This window comes from Vidua chalybeata, chromosome 6 (genome assembly GCF_026979565.1).
Source record: "Vidua chalybeata isolate OUT-0048 chromosome 6, bVidCha1 merged haplotype, whole genome shotgun sequence".
NCBI classification, from domain to species: domain Eukaryota; kingdom Metazoa; phylum Chordata; class Aves; order Passeriformes; family Viduidae; genus Vidua; species Vidua chalybeata.
Genome location: NC_071535.1, coordinates 35,772,729 through 35,800,714, shown reverse-complemented (window position 1 = coordinate 35,800,714; position 27,986 = coordinate 35,772,729). Strand labels below are relative to the sequence as shown.

Below are 27,986 nucleotides of genomic sequence, written 5' to 3'. Positions count from 1 at the left end.
TCTATTCATTATTCCAGTCAGTTTAGATTAAGAGCATATTTCAAACCAAAGAAAAATCAAAATAAATCCAATTACATTGGTACCAACCACCAACATCACTTGATGCCAAGCTGAAATCATCCTTCCTGCAGCATATCACGATTAAAGGAGAAGAAAAACAAATACAGGTTGTAAAACTCGGGAAGCAATTGATTGTTTCCTTACCCAATGTTCAGTTCTATTAGTTCCTGCCAATGAAGGCAGATGCTTTTCTCTACAGAGTCCATAAACTCCTGACATTTCAGGCCAGAATATGGCCTTAAATATAACTTTAATTGAGATTTCTTGGTAATTAAAAAATACCTAGCAGTAACTGCTAGACATCAAGCTGAGCTCTCTATGAGAGAGCTGTCAATAAAGGAATCTTATTTACCTATCCCCAAAAGACTACATTAAAAAATTGAAGTAAGAAAACACAGGGGTAATTAAATTAGCATATTAGATTGTAGCTCCAAGTCGAGTATTTAGCCTAAGATAAAATTTTCCTACTTTGCAGCTGCTCAGACCCCAGCAGGTACTGATGCCTGAGGCTACTCTTCCCCAGATGGAGGGCTTTGTATTTTCCTTGTTAAACTTCATGAGATTGCTTTCCATACAGTTCTCCAGCCTGTTGAAGTCCCTATAAATCATTGCAGTCATCTGGTTTATCAGCCACTGCTTCAAATATTTGTGTCATCTGCAAAATTGCTGAGGGAACACTCCTTTTCATCATTCAAATCATAAATTAATAGACTGAACAGCACTGACCTCTATACTGAGCCCCGTGATATGCCACTAATGATTTGCCTCCAACTGGACTCTGTGCTGCTGATCACAACCCTCTGGGCCTGAGCACTGGGGCAGTTTTCAGCCCATCTCACTATCCCCTTATCTAACCTATACTTCATCTGCTTGTCTATGGTGAGGTTATGGGAAATGGTGTGAAAAGCTTTACAAGTCCAAGTAAACAACATCATCTGCTCTCTCCTTATTGAGCAAGACATTGTGGAAAGCAAAAAGGTTGGTCAAGCATGATTTTCACTCTATAAATTCCTGATAGTTGCTCACAATCGTCCTCTAGTCCTTCATGTCCTTGGAAGTGCTTTCCAGCATGATTTTCCATGTCAGCTTCCCAGAGGCTGGGGCAAGGCTGAATGACCTGTAGCTCTCCCACTCTTCTTTACTGCTCCTCTTGAGAATAGGACTTAAATTTGCTCTCTTACAGTTTCCAGGAGTCTCTCCCAGCTCTCATGACCATTTAAAGACAATTGAGAGTGGCCTTGCAATGACATCAGCCATCTCCCTAAGCACTCATGGATGCAACCTGTCAGGCTTCACACACTTAAATACATCCAGTTTGTCTGCAAGCTCCCTAAGCTGACCTCTTCCACAAAGATCTGCCTTGTTCCAGATTTTCCTTCTGGTCTCAGTGACACGAGATTCTTAAAAGTCCAACCAATAAAGACTAAGGCAAAGAAGGCAACACGTACACAGCCTTCTCCATGTCCTTTGTCACAAGGTACCCTGCCCCATTCAGGAGGGGTGGGGAAGAGGGGCACCTTTATTTCCCAAGTCTTCCTTTTGCCATTATATAATTGTAAAATGTCTTCCCATAATTGTAGAATGTCTCCCTTCTTCTTGCACTTTACATCTCTAGTCAGATGCAATTCTAGAGGGGCCTTTGCTGTCTTAACGCTATCCCTGCAAGATCAGAAACAACTCATGGGTCATCTGCCCCTGCTTCCACCTCTTCTCCACTTCCTGTTTGGGCTCAGTTAGGAGCTCCTTGCCCATCCACACAGGCCTCCTACTCCCTGTACTTTACTTTCTACTTGTCAGCATGGACCTCTCTTTAGGTCTTTCATGCAGAGACAAAGGTTAACACCCCCCAAAAAAACCAAACTCTCTTCAATAGAAGTTAGTCAACTCAGGCAAATTTGAACTTTGCAGTGAATACTTTTCCAAAACAATGAAAAAAACCCAAAGCTCTATTTCAATCATATTGATAAGAAATCAATTTCAAAATAACAATACACAACACTGTTCATGAAGTGTTTTCTTTCTGAACATCCTATGTGTTTTTCCTGGTAATCTTCATTGTGCCAGCGGCTGTTTCAGTATAATCTCATTTTTCGTGCCTTAATTATACCTCATGGGTGCTTTTGCAACAGGCTTTGACTGACTCTTTAATGGAACACAAAAAGTAGCTTTTAGAAGAAAGTAATTCTACAAAAATCAGTTGAAGCTCTATTGATAGGAAATATGATGCCTTAAAATGCCTTAAAATGACTTAAGAAAGGAATCTTACTCATTAAATGCTGAATAAAAATAACTACAGTGCTTATGCCTCCAAGAGCTTTAAGTGATGGCTTTAAAATAATGTAGTAAAGGCAAGATGAATCAGGATTCATGCAACTTTTATTTTAATAATTAGACAAATACAGGAAAATTTGCAATAATCTATCAAAACCATATCTTATCAAGAACCGGAAAGATGTTTAAAAAACATTCACATTTAATTCAGGTTATGTACAAACCAGTGTCTGTATAAAAGAAAACAGCAAATGCTTTGAGTGTAAAAGAATTCCATTCTAGTTCATGTTTCAACATTTCCAATGACCAAGTTACCACTGAGATGCAATCACAGTGCAGACATGTTCCACAGTCTATTAAACTTGTTTCAACAGCATTGTCAGAATTTTTGAAATAAAGCATTTTGATAAATTTTGTTGAACAGTACCATCAACCCAGAATTTACTTCTGCTTATTTAATCCTTGACCACACTAATGGCAGAAGAACTGTCATCTACAGGTGCAGTCTCCATGAATCTGTATCTCTGTAGGTACAGATATATATCTGTATATCCGAGAAGCACCAGCCTCCCGTGCCTGAAATAGCCTGTGTCTGCTTCCTACATTGAGGAGATCAGCTGTTTTTAGTGGAGCACAGCCCTTGATTTTTTTGCCTCAAAGAAGTCATCATCTACCCATCCGGAACTATCGTGAATGTGTTGCAGTATCACATTCTTACACCTTCAGGATGCACCTCTTACAGATGACACTTGAATTTGAGTGTGACCATAACAGCCACACACAGGTACAACAGCACCCTAAGCCTTTGCTGTAAAATCAACTTCCAGGGGTCTCTTTCTTTGCCCTGGATTAAATCCCCCCATAGAAGGGAAAAAAAAAAAAAAAGACAAATGGAAGTGCCTGGATCTTAGAAAAACTATTATGTCTTCTCATTTATATATTGAATTGAATCTTAGCCAAAGAAGGAGACCTATTGATGTAAGTTGAATGGGGAGAGAAAGCTACTGTGATAGCCAAGTTTCGAAGTATGAACACTGGAACAGCCACACAACAGCTATAAGTCAATCTGCCTGAGCACAGAAGGGATGAATCTACTCAGGTTACAGAGTACACCTTTCAGAGCTACAGCCTAATATGCTGTCATTGACATACTAATTTAATAATAATGGAAACTCTCTCAAAAATGCAGATTACTTACGAGAAATCTTTCAGTTACAACAGTCTAACCGAGGTGAATCCTCAAATTAGATTGGTGTTTTAAGACAAAGAAAAGTGACACAACCTTCACACTTGTGTAGCAACAACCCAAATGCAAACAAAACCTATTGGCAACTGGACTTTATTTGGACCTCTGTTCTGAGATAATCCTTAGCTTTAAGATCTCATCCGAAACATAAGCTACCATGATTTGGCCTGAGAGGGCAAATCTGGAAAATTTCATCTGGTTTTTGAAGGTGTACCTAAGACCTGGTAATAAGCAATGTACTTTAACATATAGCTCCTTATAAAAGCAATTTCCCTTCTAAACTTATTTTGAGATTCAAACAGAAACTTGAACAGCTGCTGTGAATACAAATTTTATAGTCTCCACCACTATAACTCTAGAGTAGCTCAGAAATGAACACTTCGGAATAACAGAAGCAGCTCTGGGAAGTGGAAGACTGGCAGTTTAGTGTTGGAAGGTTCTGAGCTCTTCCTTGGGTTGCACATCTAACACCCATTCAAGTATATGAAAAGGCTTTTGTACATTTCTACATATTCTAAAGCAACTCTTAATGGAGCTAATGCTCCCCTAGTGCATATTGAAGCCAAAAAAGAAGTAAGAGAGACGACTTCTGCATTTAAGTAACAACCCATAACTGAGAGCCAGCTCAGATACACAAATGCCAGCAATGCCCGCTCCTAGCAAACCTGTTCTATACAATGGAACTATAGCTGGGATGCCCAATAAAACACATGAGGGAATTTTTTTGGGTGTAATGCTCAGCAAAGGAACAAGTTACAATGGTATAAAAACAACTCAAAATCTTGTTAACCCCCCCCAAACACAAAAACCAATCAAAAAATGACAACAGAAAGCCCTAAAACCCTCACCAACCAACCTGCTTTAAGTCAGACTTCATTGCAACATAATATGGAACAGTAATTTAAGCTAGAAAACACAAACAAGTTTGACTTGAAAAGTCACTGTAAGCAATTTTGATATAGTTGGTTTATTAATGCTATCCACAATGAATCAGCACACAAATGAGATGAATAAAAGTACTTTAGATGAGACAAGACAATGTATTTTATGAAAATGTAAATGCTATCACTACAGTTAACAAGTCATACTGGAAAAGACATATATTACCGAGGACAATCAAAGAAAGCCTTTCTTGGTTTTAAAGCAAATTTATACATCACAGTCTTTCTTTCTTTACTTGGGCAATGGTTGGTGAGCATCTCTGATGTTTCAGTCCTATGAATATATAGGCACTGAAACAAAAACCCAGGAAAAAAAGGTAAAAGGAGCTAGTGTTAGGATTTTGACAGTTGCTCTACTTGGCAAGGACTCCAGTATCAAGATGCAAGTAAAATAGAATGCCCATCCACTCCCTATGGCTCCCAAGAAAAAACATTACTTGTACACAGTAAGAATTCATGGCAAAACCAACTTCATCTCACCTGTCTCGTTTCCAAACAATTACTCATAAACGAGTTCTTTCAAATGAAGAAATCAGAGTTCAGCAGTTTTAAGGTTTGAACAGACTCTTCTTATAAAAAGTTCAAAATCTCCTATCTTCTTTTCAGTGATATTGAATTATCCTTCATTTTGCCAATCACCAGTTCCTCACAAGAGAGGTAATTAAAGTGAAGAGGTTCATGAATTTTGCTCCTTGGTGACATTAAGCAATCTCTCACCTAACTTGAGCATCCTCACCAATAAAGACACTGCACAAAAAAAATCCTTGCCAGCCTGAGGTGTTAAGACAGCTGAGTGACCAATACTCAGGTCAACAGAACTCTAAACCACATTTTAGATGACCAAGAATTTCAGGAATGCAATAGAAGAGCTCCTAATAGCACTTTGATCTCTAGAGCTGGCAAGCTAAACTCCATCTGGGATTGCTGCAAATGCCTACTTATTTCATAAGAATGCCAACAGAAGGAACATCCACCAGTGATGCAGTCCGTGCTGTTAGTGACTATTTTCAAACACAGGGTTTGAAATGGTGTTCTAGCAAAATGATTTGCCAGAGCACAAAGAATAAGTCCCCAAACTGCTTTTTTAATGTAGTTTATTAACCTTTTAGAATGTAAGATCCGAACTAGGACCTTATGATCCTCTACTGCCAAATAATTCAGTCCAAGTTTAAGCAGCTAAATAAAGAGGAGCAGGTGTACAGAAGGTGCACTCCATGCTTGAGAATGCAAAGTATTAAAACTGAGAAGAGGCTCTACTTCCAGTGTGGGAAAAGAAAAAAAGTTTTAGATTTACTAAACCAAACACACTCAGGCACAGAGGCTATGAAGTCATGGAGCACTCTTAGAGTGACAGTATTTTCTCCCTTTGTCGAATTGCTACAAAGTCCTTTCCCATTACACAGGTGGGACTCCACTGTCAAAATATCACTGCTGAAGAAGTCCAGATTGGGCTCTCTCTCTTTAAGCGGTTACAGGGACAAGTTCCATGTGATTTGTCAGCTTCCTCTGTTAACATCAAGGAAGTCATGAGCGCCCTTAGTGCTGTGAAAACAATCAGCCTGTGGTAAGAGATCACATTGCTGGTGGAAGCATTTGCAATTTCACACAGGTGGTCCTTACCAGACACATGTATATCAGATGACCTCTGATATAGCAGCACCTGGCTTAGACTGGCCGTCGGGAAGAAGCCGCTTTCACACAGGAAAATTCATATGGTGCCCAGTGCAGCAGTTGTCTCAGAAAATACACAAAGCAAAAACCACCATCGGAGGAAGTTGCAATGATTCCGTCTTGGAATCTTGAGAATTTGACTTCAGTCTCGCTTGAGAACTGAGGGAAAACCATTTTTCCTCCTCCCAGATTTGCTACAGATATCCATTTCAGCATTATGTCTGCTAGATATAAAATTGATGGAATGCTAGCTGGTCCATAAATGGTTGCACCAAGTTATCTGTAGCAAAGTAAAAAACTAGCCCAAAGGTTATGGAGATTGGAAGAGCTGGTAAGGCCTTCTTAAAGATGGCAAGAAGCAGAAGTGTAAGGCACAAACCCTGAGGGGAAGAAAAAAAACAAAACAAAGAGACATAAGGAGAAATTAGGGAACTCTGATAAGAAAAAAAATATATAAAAGATATAAAATATACATATGTATAAATATTAATGCTACAGGTTATGTTTTATGTCTTCCTAAACTAAAGGCTTTAGTGACAGATGTACAGCCAATGACAATCACAGCTAAAGTCCTCACCAGTTTTCAGTCTGGCCACCCAATAAACAAGATCAAAGACAAAATGCAGTAGTTACAACTTTGTCCTTGATGATCATTAGGAACTATCTCTATTATAATTTTACATTATACTCACAATTAATATGGCTACAAAACATGCTAAAGTTGTATTCCAGTCACCACTTGCTGTTGCAGAGGCTTTGCCAACGAGGACACTGTAGAAAATGAAGTCTCCTAAACCAAGCTTTACTCCTCCTGCAAAGTGAACGTATGGCAGCATTAAGTATCTGTCTACTAATATTACATGTCAGTAATTATTGAAGAATAATACATATTTACATTAACTATTAACAGGACTTGCTAAAAATAACATTTTATTTTCAAAATTAGTACCACTCCTGAATCAAGTGATAAACTCCTGTGAAACAAGATGGCTTAGAAACACTACACTACTCAATTAATTCACCCTTTAATTAGAACTTCCCTGTACTCCTATCTTTCTGAACATATAAATGCAGTATATGCAAACTCAGATATCTGTAATTTTATTTGTGATGGGGTATCCACTTTTGGTTGTCTTGTCATATTCAACAGAATACTGAAGAGCAATTCCTTTAAACTAGCTGAGAGAGGGGAAAAATAAATCCCTTGCACAAGATATATTATTTGTCAGTTAGAAACCTATAAACTGCAAAATATGCCACTGCTTTCCCAATTTTCCTAGAGAATTCTTATGCAGGTAGTTCTTAAAAGCACTTGTAAGTACAGCGCATATCACACACATTGATAAGAAATCAATTTCAAAATAACAATACACAACACTGTTCATGAAGTATTTTCTTTCTGAACATCCTATGAGTTTTTCCTGGTAATCTTCATTTTGGCAAAAAATCCTGGCAAAAATTCAAGATACTTAGTCCAAGATGTGAGATTTAGGAAAATTCATTCTCTCTTATTTTTTTATATAGTAATTACTACTTTAGTAACAACTCTGGAAGCACAATACTCAATTATTTCTGCAAGCACTGTAAGATTTCCTGAATGCCAGTTCACATTCTGAGCTTTTAGTCCAAGATGTTAATTAAGAAAGGCCAGCATCAGGTGACCAGCTGTTTTCATTTGGCCTACTGATTAGTTTCCCACCTCACTACAGTCCAGCCCAACATTCATTTTAGAGTTCCAAGAGGAACTAAGAACATCAAAACATAGATGGATTCTGATTAATTATGAAGGCGGGGGAGAGGGGAAAGGAAAAAGAAAAAAAGGGAGAAAATGCATAAAAGAAAAAAGGCAACCCTACTCTCTTTCAACAGGCCTCCAATAAAATGCCTAGAACAGTGCATTCATGAAAAGCTCTTAAGCACTAAAACACCCTTAAACTGCTGAAACAGACCTTGGATGCTCCAGACTTGTAGTAAACTAATGCTGGCTGACAAGTCTGACTGCATCATAACTACTCACTATAGGAATACAGGAAGGAGAAAATTATTAGCCTGGCCACACTAGAGTTTTTGCTAAAAATTTAATTGAAAATAGCCGCTTTGCTAAAATTTTTGCATCTTAATGTTATTTTTTTAAGCTCTGGAAATTAAAAAGGATTTGCAGCATGCTGAATTTGGACTTTTTTAGTAAGTAAATTTTAAAACTGTTCTTAAAGTAGAAGTCTCTGTATTTTTAAACAGAGGAGCACCTGATCATCAGAGGAAGAAACTGCACCTGTTAAACTATGGCAGTATCACATGACAGGCACACCCTAATTTATTTAGAGCTTTGCATATCTAATAGCAGCTTGAACTTCAACTGGAAATCATGAATCTGTTAAAACAGGTATGTGAGTACTGGCATCATACACTTTCCAAAGATATTTCACCTTAGCAAGATGCTGGAGAAAACTAAGCAAGCCCAAGGCATTCTGCACTAATTTCAATCTCCAATCAGGTTTTAAACATTGCTTCCTACCAAGTGGATTACAGCAGTTTAATCTCGAGGTATAAAAAAACTGTTAATGACTCCATTTACAGGGCCTAAAATCAAAAAGAGGTGATACACAACAGAACTGCATGAAAAAGACAAAGGCTAATACAACTGAGCACGTAACGGTCTGAAAACAGTTTGTGCAACAAAAGTTTTGAGTCTGTGTATCAAACTAAAGAGCAATTTGGCCAATATTACTCACCCCTGCAACAAAATGAAATGCTAGCAAAAAGCAATGCCATTATTCCTATGAGGCATATCAGTATTCATCAGGAGCAAGTATATCTCTTCAGCTTGCTAATAGCTCACAGAATCCTACATGTGTGCACTCAGGATGCCTGACTGACTAGCTTCAGATTTAGTAAGCTTTTCAGACACAGTAGTCCACACTCACGTTCTTCAGGGTCTTCACTTGTTTGAGAGTTACTGGGTAGAGCCTGAACAGCAGCACGTGACTCAGGTGTTGATTCAATGGGTCCTATTCTGTTGTCCCTTTGTTGCTGCCATTCCTGACTAAAGCCACCATCATCTGCTTCAGCATCTTCATTCTGGGTCCGGCTTGCCGGAGCTCAAAGGAAGAAAGGCATTTAAGACTCCTCCAAAAATATACCTTCTAAAACACAAAAGTCTCCACATATAAGATCACAGAAGTCCAAGATAGAAAGAAGTATTCCATAATACTTAGCAATATCTAACACTGGCACACACAATCTCAAGACATCCTCTTAGGATTTTAATATTTACTTAAACATTCAGGAGTCAACGTACACTCTGCAATCACAGCACCTATGTGTTGCACTCAAGTCCTAGTATTCAGGAGTACATCCACATGAAAGTGGAAGTTCTGTGGTGACCTAACAAAATCACAATTTAAGGAATAAACTATCATCTAATATTTAATTAGCTTCTTTAGTTGACACTGACAGGTTAATTTTCCAGTAAAATAGAAAACTTTACTGAAAGTTACATATATGTGGACGCCTTCAAGCACGTTAAATTCAGAAACTGCACTCTGCTTTAGTAACACATATAAATAAACTCCACATTTTAAACACTCTCTGCATAGCCAAAAGGGCTAGGCGTATTTCTGTCTAACACAAATATAAATGAGTTGGTATTACACTGTGTCATCCCAGTCTGACAAGCAGTTGAGCTCAGTTAATAGTTTTATATTGAGTCATTTCAACACCAACATCCCAGATCCCAGAAAAATGAATGCAAGAACATTAACTGCACAATAAGTAAACAATTTTTCAAGTCTTGACAGATTCATCATTCTTAATTAGCTTCCATGCTTTCACTCTTCTACAGCACCCAGGACTCTTGAAAACCTAAAGACAAGTATCCATAAACATGTATTCCAATGCAGTGACAAAGGTTTGTAAAAGCAAAGCTCACCTTGTTTATCAAAAGCGGAGTTTTTGGACTTCCGTTGGGCTTCTGGATCTTCCTCAGCCATGTTCACAAGCCATATCATTGTTGCTGTCAAAGAAATGCAAACCACAACACCATAGCTAATTGTATCTTCAGATGTATGAAATTCTGAGATAGTGTTAGCATCAATCCATCATTTCTCATTTTTCATGGTTTTTTGGATACAACTATCTTCTCCAACATGCTATTTTACTCTCATTAAAGCACAATAATATCTCGAACACGGCCAGTACCAGCAACAATACATTTACAAAAACTGGTGAATAAAATTTTATTTCTACTAGATTTTGAAATAAAATGGCAACAGCTATTGCCAGACAAATTACTTCTATATATGAGGCTCGCTCTGAAAATCAACAACTTTTTTTTTTTTTTCGTTAATCAGTTCTTTTATCAGCAAGTAGAAAGGTCCCTAAACACTGTTACAGAGTTATGTCAATTCAGAGGCAGTATTTACATCAAAGTTAATTGTTCTCTGCCTTTGTCATCACAAAAAATCCCCCAATCTGAAGGTAACCAAATGTTGTTACATATAAAAGGTATATTTTAATTCAAACTCTCTGTGTTAACCTCTTCTCTCACAAAACAGAGTAACAGGCAGATATGCCACATTTTACTGATGCTGTGCAAGTGTGACAGAGAAAGAACCAGTGACAGATAAAGAAAGTCCTCCCCTTTCTCCACTGTAAGCTCATCCCAGTCTGCAGCACATTTCCTGCTTCCATATACAGGCCTGTCTGGAGCACCAGGAGCAAAATGATTTATGATTAGCCTCTTTCACTGTTATCCACATGACTACAAGTAGCAACAGGGAACTTCAGAAACCATGGAATTATGTACCAACTGATACACAGGTCACAACAGCAACTTTAATTCAATAGGTTATTTTTCACAACTGCAGGGAGAAACAATTGACCAAAAAGGACAAGCCACTGAGAAAACAGTCATGCAAACAAACCTCTTTCTAGTAATTTCTTACATTTCTTATACTAAGACACAGGTTATTTAAGGACTGAAAGCTGGTAAATATTTTCTGGAAACAATTGCTCCCTTTGAATGGGCTTAATTCACAGCCTAGGGACATGGTACTTTATTCAAAACAAGGTCTGTTACCATTCTTCCTGTTTGTATTTTGGAACAAAACACGCTGGTTTTTATCATTAAATGTTTCAGTCAGATGATGTTCCACATTTTTCAGTCAACAGTAAACAAAAACTGCGGCCCAAGTGAACAGATCAAGAATTCAGCTGAAAAGCATCTTATTAAAACCCAAAAAAATGAGAAGATTGCTTCAGATGAGTGAGGGATTGCAAGCTTAAAGAATTTAACAAAATGTACTTACAGGAGTAAATAAGTGCTGGAAAGAGAGTTTCATTTCTCTCTTGAGCTGTTTCAACTAACATACGAAGAGGACCTTTAGGACACAGGACCGCAATCAAATCTGAAAGGAAAAGCAAACAGATCTTACGTCCCTGCAGACACAGTTACGTTTCTTTTCTGTGACACTTGGAGAGACTTGAAGTAAGAAAATGCACCCTGAATAAAGATTTCAAAGACAGCCATTGGCCACAATTCAGTATCCTACAGCAATGCTTTTTAATATTCTCAGTTAGGCAACCTATTTTACATACTACTGTAATATGCATACAAATTTTAAAACATTATATTCCTCACTTAAGATATTATGTAACTGCAAATGTACCTATGCCTATATGTTGACCTGTGAATAATTCAAGAAAGCTACTCTTCAACTATCATCTTGGAAATACCCAAGCTTGCCTTCTACTATGAAAGCTTTTTGTAATCTAAGTTTAATGCTAAAAGAAATTTTAAGACAACAGGTGAGGCTTACTTAATTCCTGTGAAACAGGCACATTGGGATAGAGAGCTCTAACACTGCTACTGCCTTTTGCACTTGTCCACTCACCATATGTCTTTAAATTAATTTGAAACTCAATTTGACACTGAAAGGAACAGCTGACTTGTCAGGAGCTGTGTGCTACTCAGAGCAGGCCTTCTGCACCTGAGCCAACTGCCCTGGCACCACTGCTGGTCCAACTCAAAAACTGGGATTTGCAGGCTTTGAAATGGGGTTGTAGGCTTTGAAAACTTACATCCCCTGTACTCAAAACAACTACATCATGGTCTTGGAACTCGATCTTGAATAATTTCAATTTCCTATCACTGAATAAAGGCTGAATGCTTGGAGCACTCAGATTTGTTCCAGTTGTATGAAGGGTGGAAATGGGGCTGGGGGATGGGAAGATTTTCTTAATGTGCTTTGTGATCCATGAGCATATACACAAGGGATAATTTTCCTCTCTCTGAAGGAAGAGGACACTTAAGGAGTACATTGACGTATCAGAGCTAATCAAATCTTATCAACCCCTGCACTTACATCTGGACAGATTCTCGGTCTTTATCAAGATCAGTGACTTTGAGAGCACACATTCAGCACACTTACAAGCTTCCAAAAAATTCAAATTAAGAGCACATCTTCACTTAGCTGTAATGTTTTAATTATGTCTAAGTAACTGAATTTTAGTCTTGCCTGGAAATTAAATGGATATTTAGGATACAGTGATCTTCTTACCAAGTGCTCAGTGCCCCCTAAAGCTTTATGGAAAAACTACATCTAGGCTTCTCTCAGCCATCATTCTGAAAAAAAGCAATATTTGACAACTACAATGAATAAAAAAAAGAAAAAAAAAAGCCAATGAAAGAGATCTCACAACCATATCCTTCTAAATATAAAATTACTTTGGCCAGTGCAAACTGTTCTTAATCCTTCCTTCCTTCTCACTATATTATCAGGTATGGATCAAGTTGCTGTTTCTGTGTCCACAAATTTGAGCAATTCATAGGTTGGGTAAATCTCTATTTGTTGTACAGAAACAACAAGCTCCTAAATTCTGCATGTACAGGGGACTCCAAAGATTCTTGGGGAAAATGAGAAGCTGAAGGTTCACCACCTTGATAAAAAAGATCAAAACAGGTCTCTCTCATCTCCTCGTCTCTTGAATTACTTCAGCTTTCCTCCTCATAGAATCTAGAGAGTCCAGGAAACATGGAGGAAGATGGGATCATACACTAATACAAAGCCCTCAGCTGCAGAGGGAACTGATCTCAGTTTAGGATCATTATCTTATTCATGAAGTCTGTAATCAACTTATCTGGTACTTTGGATGATACATATATACACACACAAACACACTTTTTTTTAAAGGTCTAGTCAGATAAGTGGAAAAGTCAGGGAATAAAAGAAATTCCCATCACAGGACTGGCTACTGTGCCTTGCTCCCAAACTTACCATACACTGAAATGACAGCCAGGATAAGCCACGCAGTCCATTCAGGAAGGTACTTAATGAACACCAAAGCCATGAGAGCACTTATCATAATGAGATATGCCTGCTGGAGCCGAAGAGGACCCTTCCAATGGATACAAATCATTCCCACAACACCAAAGTTCCAGATCATGAGTGCCACCGTAATGTAGTCCATGGCAACATTGTATGTCTTAAAAACCTCGCTAAAAAAAAAGGAAAATAATATAGATGGCATTTGCTTGAAACAATGGAAACAAATTACAGATGCAGACTTCAGAATACCTTTTTAAAAATTTTCATATTTAATGTAGTGGCATAAATGTAAAATTCTTTCTCCAATTAGTTCTTACCTATTCTTCACAATAGAATTAATTTTGCCAGTATTTGCTTCTCACCAACTCTTTTGCTTTTTCGAAAATTTTCGTTAAGGTTTTATTTCCTTCTCAATCAAAGCAGAAACTGACAGGAAAGGATATTACTTCAAAATCAGTCGCTTTGATTATGCTCATAACTTTTAAAAATCAGAATAATCAAAACTTGTGAGGTTATAATGGATCTTTAAAGGCAGGCAAAGATCTTTTTCTACTAACATGCTGTCTGTGGAATGCTTTGATAACTGTAAAGATACATGTTTATTCTATTATTCCCCATAAACACTGAAGTAAAAAGCTTTACTTTTGGATGAACCATGTCCCTGTCACACCAAATACTATAAACTAATTAAGAACCTCAATAAGTAAAACCAAAATAGACAAATGCCATCACCAAGTGACAGGTGATTTCTGCTGACTCAGGGAAGAAATGGCTGTGAAACCTTTTTGCAGAATCTGCTGCTATCAACTCATCAAGCCACTAAGAACCTTATAATTTGCATAATACTTTCCTCCAGGAAACTTGTTCTCTGCAGCTGTCAGCTGACCTTTGAGATGTACAGTGTTAACAGGATGACCCTTACTGTCATCATGCATAACTGGTCTACAAGCTGTAGAACCTCTCTGAACCTCTGGCAAAAGGAAGCCAACACTGCTGTAAGGCAGGAGGGACAGATGAAGGAATTGCCTTGTCTTTCAAAAGCCATTGTTAGGGTTAGAGAAACTACTGACCACAAAAGGCATCACAGATCACTTTTAGCAAAAATCAGTGACTGAAGGGAAGACCACATTCTCCTTCCAGAAACCAAATTAAATAAGCTTCTTCAAAGAGAAGTGTTTGTCATCAAGTGGCATAAAAACTATATATAGAATATAATAATTTAATGATATAACTCTAGTTACAAACCCTGAGGAGGCTGCTCATTTTAGACAATACTGAGTATTTTGGCCAAATTTTCTTGATGTCTGGGCAAGGGTATGCTTTGAAATTTGAGAAGAAAAGCACCGAATATATTCTGGTGAGATAGCAGATTTTTTTCAGCTGACTCCACCACTTCCATGCAAACAGCCTTTGCAAATATAGCTAACAATCAAAGCCATGATGTAAATAACTGCCCTTGAATCATATGTCAATGAAAAATTAAGTTATCAGAAGACATGTCAGCAGAACAAACTCCTCCCAAGATATACTTATTCTGATAAGCAAGATGTGCTTATTTTGGTTATGAATGTGATGGACAGCTTCTGTACCTAATCAGATGCTTTATAAACCTATGAATCACTCTTTCTTTTATGTGCACTCTTTCAGCCTATACAAAATGAAATATTTTATTGCAATAGCTTACTCACTATCATTCCTCCTAAGGTTCAAGGCCTAGTTCTAAAATAAATACATACATAAAGTGATACATGAAAAATAGCATATTAATAGTTTAGTTCACTTACCCCAGGTAGATGAATGAGAAAAAGAAAAGCAGCAAAAGAGAAGAAATGATAAGCCAACCATGGATCACCTGGAGAAGAAGATATCAATATGATGTTTTTAGACTTGTTATTTTAAATTTAGCATATATTAAAAGGCTTTTAAGGTTATTTTTCCTTTTGTTTAAAGCAAGAAAATTATTTAAGCTATCTCTCTCTTTGGTTGGTGCTACATTCATGTTTAGTCTATGCACATTGGTGTATTTCACTTTATACTTACGAATTTTAAGTGCTTTGTGAACTTTCACTAGATGTTCTTTAGCTCTGTTGAAAACTACTGTTTGCCTCTTTTTAGACCATTTTGATACCAGTGGCATTATAACACAGCAGAATCATCCAGCATGAACACAGATGGAAAACATGATTCACTTCTGTGCTGCTCTGATTTCAAATCATTTTCAGAATCCAGTTATAGAATTAAATGCTGGAACCCAGAAAAACCTTCAGTACTTATCTGTTGAAATGTCATTGATGAATGACTATATAAAGATTTCAATATTCTCTATCAGTTATCTACAGACATTATCCCCAATTTTGAGATATATGAGAGCAGACTTACATGCCCAACAATTCAATAAAGAACAGTTCAGTGTTGTACTCAGCAGGGGCACTCAAAGATTTAAACCTGGAAATGACAGACACTTAGACTTTGCACTGACAGAAGTGCACCCTTCTGGTATTTATTGTGCAAAGTGAAAAAACCATGATTGATGATTGAAGACCTCTTTAACTCCAGTAACGTCTTAACATCTCTTAACTGAGAATGAACATATATTTGTCAAAGTCCCAGCACAGAATCTCTTTTATAAAACCTGACCCAGTATTACAAGTAGACAACCTGTCAGAAGCAATAATCTAGAAATCAAAACTACATAAGGAATCCTGCTTTCCACAGACACAGTCAGTGGAAAATTAACTGGCTAAATTTGCTATATATGTACATCAGATTAAAGTATTCAGAAGCTGTTAAAAAAACGTGTTATCTCTTTATCCTCTTCTTAAAAGATGTGTAGTAGAACACATCTTATGTTCTTAAAATATTTAGCAGAAATTAACTTAAAAGTAAAGTGCATATACACAAACTTATGTGATGCAACAGGACTTTCTGACAAATTAAGAATCCAGCCATTACAGCTAGTAATTTAGTACATTGAGTCTAATGATACATTTTTCACATGCATTTTAAACATTTTTGGTCATTTTTGAAACAGGCACTCTCCTCCTTTACACTGCTTCTCAAAAGAGGTTCAAATTTAACTTTTAACCTAATAAAGCCTGTCATTTAACCTCCTTGTCTAACAGACTGGCTTTTGCTAGTATGTTCTCAAAAAGACTTAAGAAATTCCCACATGCAGTAAGCATGGTGCCTGTAAAGATGCTGCAGGAAAACTGCCAAAGTATCTGTCTCAGTATTTCAAACTTTCACCACACACAGCAAGTGGGAGAAAGATCCTTTCAAAGGTGAATATCAGTATATATTGATTCAAACAGAACCAAATTTTCCAACAACTTGTAAAGCTACTAAGCAGGGACCTAACAAGAGTAATTTTATTCCTCTGTAAAATCAGTTGAAACTACTTTAAGAAAACAGCAAAGAAAGCTCTCTCATGACTTCTACCTGTAGTTCTTGTATTTGTAAAAAAGCTCTTAAACTCCTATCACTTAAGAAAATAAAGTGAATAGTAATGTTTCATCCTAAAAAAGTAGTGAATGCTGACAGTGTCAAACACCAAGGCCATAGTCCAGCAAACTTCTACACACACCTTGCATAACTACTGTCAACAGAACTAGAGGAGGTAGTTTCAAGAGTTGATCCAAGTTGGTATTTTACACACAGATGTTTGCTTTATTCTCAGAATGTATCTCATTTACTATAGCATTTTCCAGATCACTAGTCTCTTTTCTTACAAGTGACTTTTCCAGAGCACTTCTTGTAAGTTTTGCTCGCTGTTTTCCTAGCAGGGTACCACAACAGGTTTTTTGCCTTCTCGTTAAAAAACTTTCATTTGTCATTTAACAACAACTTTGATGCTAATTGATTGCTGGTATGAATTTGGCTTTACCTGCTACAACTTGAATAAAAATTAAGGATGGGCTGCAGGATGCAGAGAATTAAAATGAGCTACAGCAGTCAGATTTTGTTTAGGCGGAGTGAAACAATGAAGAATGCAAAGAATAATAAATTAAAAAGAAAAAGCTAATCAAATACAATCCCCTTCAAAGATGCTGTTTCTGGTTAGATTGAGGAGCTAGAATCAGGACCATGCTTAACATATCATGTACAAGACAACCACAGGAAACTAACAACAGTGAAGCTGAAGCAGTATTTCCTTTCTTCAAAAGAGTTTTCAGATAAAAATCTTGAGAGGATAAGCAAATTATCACCACCAGATGAAGACCTAATGTTCTTTCATTATAAATTCCATTCCCCATAATCTGGACTACAATCTACAGATAGAACTGCATGTAAAATAGAACTCAATTGCAGGTAACTACATTTCACAGCATTCTGATATAGCAGCATAGAAATACTCTGAAAGGAAATTTAAAAATAAGTTAATTATTTAGTGGAATTAGCATAAAATATAACCACAGGAAATTTATGGTATGTAATAATTCTAATTTTTAGTAGAACAATTTTTTTGTAAGGAAAATGTGCTGTGCTTTAAAAGGTTAAGAAGGAAACCAGAAATGTGAAAACTTAGTAAAAACTAGTTGCTGCCTTCAGCACTTGAGGAGAACCATGTGGCTACTAAGGAACTTAGTTAAAGTACAGTAGTTGACTTCATTAGAATGAAAAGAATTGCCAGTTTAACAAGAACACTTTGTCAGTTCAGATGTAACACCACACTATGATAAAAGTCAAGGTCCATACATCAAAAATCAGTATTCCACAATGTACACAGAATCAGGCAAAACTAATTTCCCCTGTCACTCCACAGATAATTTGTAAAGGGGGTTCACCCACAGAAACGAAGACCAAAACCACTGTTCCCTCTTGAAAACAAAATGAAATTAAGGAAACCTTTGAATCCACTATGTGTTTTACAACTGATTCAAGGTCTTGACTGTATACTGTGAAGTTTTATTAGGCTAAGCCTTATCAAATGGATCATTAAGACCAAAACAAACCAGGAATTTTCATGGACAATTCCTCCCATGCAGGTGGCACTGCAATTAATTATGCTAAGCCTGGACTTGCCTAGGTGACATCATTACAAGATTGAAGCCTTTCACAAAGTCTCTGTGTTTGCCATATGAATACTGCCTGGTGGGTACAGCCACACACATTGATGGGAGACAGCTGTATTGGGGAAAGGGAGGGAGAGGGGGGCCCACAGAATAGGACCAAGTCTGTCTTGTATATCTTGACTACAGAAAGATTTGAGTGCATGAAAATTTCAAAAGAATAGAAGCAATGTCACCCTATGTCTGACAGAACAGATGGCTGTGATAGCACTGGGCCTTTGCCCTTCTTTTTGCCAAATGAACAGAAGCAACAAAATTGAAACGGTGAATTAAATCACCAGTTCTGCTACTTTCACTCACTCATCCTTGATAAGCCTTCATTTTGTTCCATTCTCTAAATAATCTGTACTAATAAATAAAACTAGCATAACTGCTTACCTTGTAGCACCTGTATTTGTAAAGCACAACCAGGAGGATGGTCATGACAATGATAACGCTGATCATGATGGCTGCATTAAGAATAGAATTCAGGGCTCTCTGTCCTACTGTCTCTGTCTCTTCTGTGAAAGGAGTGTAGATGCTACAAAAACAAAAAGTCAACTGAAATAACACTGAAAGTTTCTGGTATGTAAGGCCAATATCGAACAAAACTGCAGCAATCTTTCAATTCAGAGCTGTAAAAGCACATCTACTTTCTAATAAGGCAAAACTTGAAAGGTGGCATAGTATCATATTAGGCAAACTTGAATTCCTTAGAAGACCTGCCTTTCCTACATTCTTAGATTACTACTGGTTTCTGCTTTGTAAAGCAGATAAAGCCCACAGCTGCCCACAGTTTGATATGGCTACTCCCATGTTGTGTGTCACTGCTACTCTCCCACGATACCACTCATGTGCTGCCCAGTGAAGTTGGAATTTCACCTACGGATTCACCATGAAAGGCTCCCCTGTGATTTCAACAACACAATGTATGGGCTCAACTCACTTTTTTGTAAAGAAATACAATCTCCTGGGGCAACTGCTTCATTGTGGGGTGGGAAGGAGAGACAGAGAGACTTATAATAAAAAAAAAATAAAGTCTTCCATCAAAAAAAATCTAAAATGAAGAACTTTGTGTTTCATTGAAACATTTTATGGCATGCTTATATTAGAAAACATTTCAAAGCCAAACACACTTTGAATCATTTTGTCTACAAGTTTTCACAGTGGAACATTTAGATTGATCTTTAAGGTCTATTCCAACCCTTTACCATTCTGTGATTCTATGACTTGCTGCAGTTTCTGACAGGCTCAGTATTCTTCCTTTGCCCCTTTCTCTCAAATCAGCTCTCACAGGAATTGGGGTTTTTTTTTGGCAACATTAATATTTTACCAAAATCCCAAAAATTTCTACAGAAACATCTGCCAGGAAAGTTTCTCTAACTTCACCAGAAGTGAACCTCTTGAAGTTATATTCCCCTTGCATTTGAATTTCTTTATCAAACAGCATGGGCAAACCAGAACATGGCATATATGTTACTTCATTTACACTAGTAGTTTTGTTCCTTTTCCAAAACTCTTGTACTCTAGCATAGTACAAGGGAAATGGCTTTGGCTCAAGATGGAGTTTATTTTATAAATACCACACAGCATGATAAAGTATTAAAACGAGGACAAGGTTTTGAATCAAGCAGTAACAACCAAGATATTATCCCCACTGGTCACCAGACAAACAACAAATGTCAATAGTACCACAAAGAGAAGAGTCTTGTTTCTGGAAGGAATAAAAAAAAAAAAAAACAATCTTTGGACTGGAGAAGGGGAAAATTTAGGAGGCGAGAGGAAGTTCACTGCTTGAATCAGACTCCAAAAGAATTGGGAGTTTGAAGAAAATTATCTAAATTAATCTAATCTAATTATCTCCACTAAAAAGACAGGGGAAAATACTGATACATACAGCTGTCCATCCTTGCGTGTATAAAAGCTGACAGACTTGATAGTTGCAACAACAACCACCATGCAAAGCGTGACAGGCACAAACAGCATAATCACATGTTTTGCCCCGTATTTCAGTGTTAGCTCTTCATCCTCTTCTTCATCTTGCTCTGCCACCTGCTGAATGTTGTTTTGTGGCTGCCCATTAGTCTCAGACTCGGCATTGTCATTTCTTCTGCGCTCACTATTATCATGGCGACGTCTTTCACTGTTGTCATTCTGCAACACATAAAAAGCAGTTTCCTCAGTGACTCTCCACTATCATGTGCTTGTATGTTAAGCTAAAGATGACCCTGAGGAGGAAACATGTAAAATAATATTTACTGCCAGGAACACTTGCTACAGCAGGGATCTAAACAGTAGTAATTAATTGCATCACAGTTATTAAAAGAATGGGAGCACAGGATCATGTTAGAAACATTTACATTAAAAACAACAACAGTCAAAAGTAGGCTGGTTGCATCTAAGAGCCTTCCCTTTAAACAGAATTTCAAAAGATGAATAAAGGCATCTTTTTCCCTTGGTTCAAACTACAGCTGGTAAAAGGATGCATGACAGTAGAATGCCTATAACTTGACAAGAATGAGCTGTATTGACCCTTAAGAATAATGCCAAATGTCTCCTTCCTTTACTGTGTTACCCCCACTAGAGTATAGTAAGTAGAATATATATTAAAATGGATTTTCATGAGGTATGATGTTCTCATGTTTTTAGTAAGAATGACACAGAAATGGTGATAAAACTCTGGTTATTCTCAGTCTTTAGACTGCTATTTGATCCCAAAGTTTCAGCATGGAAAGTTAAGCATTCTTCTTTCCCAAGGAAACTACTGCCACGTCCTTTCACTGATATTGAAGAGATTTCACCACTCTTATCACAAGTATGAAAGAGCTTCCTGTCCTTCCTAATAGAGAAACATGAAGAGTGTAACACATGAAACATCAAGCATATAATTCAAACACCAAGACAGTGGTGAACTTCCAATGGAAGCAAAAGCACAAACTGGGAATATCAGCTATTAGTAAATGATCAGGCCTGCACTCCAGGCTCCTGGCACAAATATTTTGTGCCCTCTTCAAGAAGCACCATAAACATGGGGCATTCACCTTTTATATGCTGTGCGCACATACAGAGAGCACATCAGGAGAGTGATCTATGCTTTATCTTTTCTGGACTACAAAGAAATAAAACCATTACCAGACACTCTAAACAAGCACTAAAATGTGACAGTTGATACAGACCACTCATTTTTTTAGTGCATTACCATGTCCATTATCAGTGCTGTACTGTTCAAATTAAAGAAACTTAATATAGGAGAAAAAAATATTTTTGATTCCTCACAAAATTAATCTCATTTCTTCTGAATTACTTCCTGCAGAACAGTTCTGTTTGACTTAGTGCACTAAAGCAGCATTAGATTAAAATGTACAATAAACTGAAGGATGATACCTTTTGCAATACCTTTAAAATATCATTCAGTTTTATTAAAATTGATCTGGACATGAGACAGGGCACTGAAAATAACCTAATGATTTTTTCCTTAAGTATTCCTACTCAGGTAGTTTTTTCCTTAAATATGCAATGTTAAAGTCTAATTACCTGATCTCAGTAGCATTTCCAAACGTAACTACTGACTTGTATCTCATTAATTCACTGCAGGTTTTCGATAAATCAATAATAATATTAGAGATTCTCTCTACAGAATTTTCTCAGCCCCACCCTCAGAAAAGAGAAGATGGCAAGTACACACTCAGAAACTTCTAGTGGGGTTTTTAAAAGCACTTAAGTGATTAAGGAGCACAAGTCCCTGGACTTTGAACTGTAAATAGTGACACTGCTAAAACCCTGGTTGAAGCTTTACAACTTCCCCAACTCATGAAAAATTTGCTTTTACAAAGCAGTACAAAGTAATAATATGCACCAGATGTTCTGCCTACTCCTTCCTTTTTTTGTGGTATCCTCAGTATCAAGCTCAGTAGGGTTTCAAGATCTGTCCTCTAAGAAAATCTGTTTCATTTTTCAATAAGGAAATGGAATGTAAGAGGAGAAAAAAACCCCAAACTATAATTGTTTAAATTAAACAATTACAACTAGGACACATCTAGATTTTTAGAGTCATGGTTTTAACCTTAGTTTGAATTTAGTATCATTAATTTGAAATACGTACTGAAAAAGATGCTGGGATCAAAATTATTTCTTACCAAATGAAAAATTTATTATAAATTACTTGGCATTTTGCATAAAGGCCTCACATACAATTACTGATAGTCAGAAATGGGAATAAGGGAGAATGCAAATAAAGAGATCATGTTTAATTAATCTGAAATGCTGACTACAACTAAACCTATTTCTGTACAGATTATAGCAGAAATGTAACATTTTTCACTTTGATAGTAAAATACTCCATTTCTCTCAGTCTACAGCAAGACAATAATAAACTTAAGCACCTAAATAAACTGCCTAAGATGACCATAAGTAACCACACTCTGGAGATGAACAGAGCCTTGGAACTCTGCACAAGCAGAGCTGACTGAGTACTTAGGTTTCTGCACACTTGCCGAATGTGTCGCTTTTTCTCTGCTGTAATAACAGTCTTGCATGAGGGAGCACTTACCCCATCTCTGGAACAGAAATATATTGAAATAAGTTAAAAATCTACAGCTTCACAGAGCAAACACAAAAACATCCAAAGGAAAAGCTGATCAACTAAGCACACCACTACAAAAACCTGTTATATCAAACAAAGAGAAAACGGGAAGAAATGAGACCAATATGTATCATTTTACTCCCTTCACTAGATAGGAACAAAGATGCAATCAAAAAAGGCCTTTACATACTAAAACACAAAAAAGGCCTTTACATACTAAAACACAGTGCATGAAAACCAGATCAGCGTCAAGAGTTATACAAGTTATTCTCTCATTTGCACTTAAAGCTAGAAAATAAGTTGTCCTTTCAGGCTACTAAAGTGTACCTAAACGTGTCATGCGCGTGCCCCACTGCTTAAAAGAACAAAGTGCACTTATAGCCTACCTGATCAGTATTAAACAGAGCAGAGGCCATGGACTCTTGCTGAAGTGGAAGCAAAGGAACAGACTCTTCACTTTCCTCAGACATAGTTAAAAGTGAAAACTCTGAAGCTAAAAAGTCAGTAACACCTGTTGTAACACCGTAAGCAAATGTAAGTTATGAACTATGCGCTTTCAGGCGAATAAACAATATCAAAAGCAAATGATAGTGGTTTCTTTCCCTATCAGGAAAATAGTTAATAGCAAACCCAGACCAATGCCCCTGAACCAAGAGGTAAAAACATAACATATTTAATAAGAAGTTTTTAGCTATTAAATCCAGATTTATCCTTCAGGAGCAGACCACCATGCCTGACGATGGGCATGGACTTCATCGGTTCTCACATACACCACTGATGTTAAAAGGTCATTATGCAGTGGCAGATATTGAAGACTGAATTGAACTCTTAGTGTGTGACTAGAAGAAGAGATGGCAAATTATAGTATTTAGTGATTTCACATGCTGACTTGCTAGCCACAGAAGCTTAGTATACTTGAGCAGGAAAGGACTTTTGTAGGTGTGTACAAAAACAAAATAGATGTGGAAAGGGGAGAAACATCATTATAACTTAGTATCAAAACAACAGTTACTTAAACATGGAAAGGAAAGGCACAAGTAGCAGTTATTCACCAGTACAGTCAGTGAGAAAAACATAGAACCCTTTGCTGGTAAGGAGCACCACCAAGTTATCTGCAAGGACAGTGAGCCCACAGGTTATTACTGAGCTCTGCCTTTTTAATCTGGCAGAAATGTTCAATAACAATTAATTTCTCAACTGTTCAAGAGGAAAAGAAACATTTTAATTCCCTCTGAAATAAAAGGATAAAGGATGCAGTAAGAAAGTTCTCACTTTTCTGTTTTAATTTTTTCAAATGTTTTATATTTTTGAGATAGCATGATGCTTATCTGAGGATTTTTCAAAATTCTATTTAAACTCCTGATTGTACAGAAGAGTTCAAGCAGGAATCAGAACACTCTGTTGAATTACTGCTATAGACATGTCTACAAGTGGCCCAGCCTCACAAAAGCATTTCCTTGCCACAAGGAAACCTGATATTCAAGAGCTATAGCAGGAACAAAGAACAGTGTGACATGTCTAAGAGCCTGAGCACCACACCCAAGTAGATCATCTAAACCCGATTTTTCCAAAATATATAGGGTACAATGGTACAGTTTTAGCAACAAGTATGCCCTCAGGTCTTTCAAAGCAATTATATAAAACTTCAGGTTTTGAGTTCCTCCTCACCCAAAACCTCAAGAACCAGGAGAGCACCTTGAAAATTATTCACAAGTAAGACAAGACAGAGCTGTTCTTCCTGCATAGGAACAGTCCTCCAGCAATAGCAGTAACAAAACCCAGGCTTCAAGCTCTACCTAGACTAAAATTAACTCTGACTGAGAAACCTGTGAACCAAGCAGACCACAGCCAGGCAGACCAACAGAGCTCACTAAATACTGTAAATGTCAGTGTTTGATACCAGAGTGTTTGACCTTTATTTTTAGCCCTTGATGGCTTAGTCACTCTAACACCACTTTAAACTGGGGAGGTCTTATTTGTACATAAAAATGAGTTTAGAACATCAGATATTTTGCAGCATATTTCTTTTGGCACTGCTTATCACCACAACAGTTCAGAAAGATAAAATTAATCCCAACAAACTATTCATCCTCATTTAACTGCTACCAGATACTAAAATTGTTTGTTACATACGGTGTTGCTGAGGTGGGTATCAGGGAAGTTTTCTGTCAGCTGCCCATGCTGAAACTGGGGTAAATGCGCAGACAGCTCTGTCATTGGGACAGTTCTCTGGGAATCACTTATTTCCACACAAAATGCACCTTTCTTCTTGAGATGCTGAAAGGAAAGAGATGTGTAAAAAACTTTTGTTCTTAACATGAACAGGTTTTCCCTCCCCTCCCTACTCCAGTTTCTGGAGTTCACATATAGCAAAGACAACCATTCTGTATTTAACCATGATACCAAACTATCACATCTACTAAGAGGTCATAAAAGGGATTTTCCAGCACAGAAATAAGCGCCTCTAAGTGTTATCACATTAGTTCATCAGCTACAGAAATCAGTCAGCAACAAACTAATAATTTAAACAGGTCTTCATTCCTTCTTGTGCAATAAACGAGAAGCACTGCATACTTGCTCAGAGCACAACTTCCATGTTTTATCTTAGCAGAGCACAATTGCTCCAAGTTGTTCTGTTTTGGACTGCTGTTAACAATAGTTTTCAAGGATGACTGAGTTACACTTGACTATTCAAAATCTAGACATATCCTCAACACTGTCATCTTGCAAGAGCAACCTAGTGCTACACAAGACAGTATTTCAGCTGAGCCTCAACAACTAACATGCATTCAGTTCCCTTTATGTACCAGCTACATCTACATGCCACACGTATGTAACAGCTTTATATGTTCTTCCATAAGAAAGTCAGATGAGAAAATTGTCCTATGTGAACTATATGTTCCATAACACAATAAAATACAGCAATATAGGGAAAAGAGGAAGTTTGACCTAATTAAATGGGGAAAGAGCCCCATAATTTTAAGAGAAAATGAGCAGGCCTAGACAAATTACAGGCTTGGTCACATAAAAAATAAATAATGAATACACCTCAAGGGTGGAGTGCCAGTCCATCCCAAGTGGCTCCTACCCTGTGTGAATTCCAGCACTCACCAGAACTCTTTATAGTAATTTTACTCACTAAAATGGAAGAAAACAAATCCAGGAAAAGAAAACAAGAATATTTTTCTGCTGCTTTAGTATACTCAGCTTATGTATTGAGAGATCTCGAAAAACTCTTACAACAGAGGACATCACAAAGCAAAGCCTCTCACTTTAGGCAGCAGCAAGACACAAGTGCTGCAAGACAGCATCGTACTTAAAGAGAGAGCTAAGCCTATTTTCATAAACAGAACAGAAGCTGTTTCTCTATTTACGAATAAATACATACCGACCAAGACCAGGGCACAGTGCTTACTAACTTTGGCAGCTAACTTAGTGAAGAGCCAATAAGAAGCCACACCAATTTAACAAGTCTACTGGGAGCATGCAAACTGTTTGGGAAAAAGAAAGTGAATGTAGTATTCACTAGAATACTAGCTCCCTTCCGGATTTGCCATTAAAAATAAGGCACATTTAATTTAAAATATAATTTAAATGTAAGATTAGATGAAAATAAATATTAATTACATTGCTCCTGCTGTTAAAATTTTACTCTAATTCTTTGGTTGGGCTACAAAATAAAAACAATGTTGTTTTAAGGCTGCTACTGGTAGTAATTCTCAGTGACAGGGCAACCACAATTGAAAAAATTGAAAATTTTCAACCAGATGTGGACTATCAGAATGAGGTTTTTCACACAGCAGCATGTTAAAATTCTAATTAAATTACTGGAGAGAAAACCAAAATGAAACACCAACCACAAAATCCTACTTATAGACTGGTAAAGAAAGCCAGCACAAATCCACCAAACAAAAACCTCAGCTACTGATGAGCAGAGAGAATCAGAAGACAGGGAGGAGTAACTGATGGAAGAGTTGCACCAAAGTTTGAATGACAGACCTCAAAATTTATGGTTAAAACAATTTCTTTTGAAAAGGGATTCAGGACATCCTCCCAAAAAACTTCATTTTATATTTCTAAATAAATGAAATTTTTATTTGAAACGTAACAATGAATGAATGAACTGTGCATAAACAGGCACAAACTAAAACTTTGCTTGTTTTACCTGAAAAGGGACTCACCAAGACATTTTTTTTCCTAATGAAGCTGGTAATGTTAAAATAGCCTGTCTAAAAAAGTTTTTCCTTGCTTCCTTTGACTTTCCTAGGTCAGAAGAGGAGTTACAACTGTCGCTGTCATGCGCTTACATTTAGCCTAATAAACAGAGGCGACACGCCAAGTAAGCTGCTCGCAGAAGAGAAAGCAAAGCAAGTATCGATCAGACAAACGCGGCGCAGTTAACCCGTGCTTTCTCCTTCAAGTGAGCAGCAAGAAGCAGCTGCCACCGCTTTGGGGGCACCCCGCCACCCCCGTCTCAGCCCTGCCTCGGGCCGGAGCAGCCTCGCCGTAGCCGAGGCACAGCGGTCCCAGCCCCTGGGAGGCCTCCGCGGTGCTGAGGGTGCGGGTCAGGCCCCGGCCCGTCCCCGCTCGGTGCCAGCAGCTGCCCAGGCCCGGCGCAGTGGGCAGCGGAGAGCGGCCCGTGGGCGTGTGCCGCAGGGCTCGCCTAAACACCGCGCCGGGCCCGGCCCGCCCCCGGAGGCGCAGCGCGCCCGGCCTCCCATCGCGGCCCGGCCCGCCGGGCACGCCGCCCTCGCCCGCCCCGCCGGGGCTGCGCCGACCCCCGCCGACAGACGGACCTGCACGGCACCCCTGCCCCGCGCTCCGCCACCGGCTCCTCGCCGC

General features: G+C 37.8%; 1 protein-coding gene across 5 annotated transcripts; it reads right to left on the bottom strand.

The window, feature by feature from the left end:
* Positions 1–2,418: 2,418 nt before the first annotated feature.
* PSEN1 (presenilin 1) lies at positions 2,419–27,986 on the bottom strand. 5 transcript variants are annotated; one of them, XM_053945140.1, is made up of 12 exons: positions 27,941–27,986; positions 25,278–25,421; positions 23,531–23,569; positions 20,460–20,716; positions 18,962–19,103; positions 15,299–15,366; positions 13,464–13,684; positions 11,496–11,594; positions 10,118–10,201; positions 9,114–9,287; positions 6,882–7,000; positions 2,419–6,569 (listed from the first exon to the last, which is right to left on the bottom strand). In XM_053945140.1, the coding sequence occupies exons 2-12, from the start codon at positions 25,359–25,361 to the stop codon at positions 6,414–6,416; spliced, it is 1,443 nt and encodes a 480-aa protein (XP_053801115.1). In that variant the 5' UTR covers positions 25,362–25,421; positions 27,941–27,986; the 3' UTR covers positions 2,419–6,413. The 5 variants fall into 5 exon arrangements, with proteins under 5 accessions (XP_053801115.1, XP_053801111.1, XP_053801113.1 ...); XM_053945136.1 differs by lacking the exon at positions 23,531–23,569 and having other exon boundaries at positions 27,941–27,983; XM_053945138.1 differs by lacking the exons at positions 23,531–23,569; positions 27,941–27,986 and adding an exon at positions 27,326–27,831.

Coding starts and splice junctions, on each gene's coding strand:
- PSEN1 (XM_053945140.1), bottom strand. CDS start 25,361: ATGACAGAGCTGTCTGCGCATTTACCCCAGTTTCAGCATGGGCAGCTG. Junction 19,104..20,459: donor ACACGCAAGGATGGACAGCT/GTATGTATCAGT, acceptor TTGTTTTTGTAG/CATCTACACTCCTTTCACAG. Junction 9,288..10,117: donor CTCCGCTTTTGATAAACAAG/GTGAGCTTTGCT, acceptor TCTTCCTTTGAG/CTCCGGCAAGCCGGACCCAG.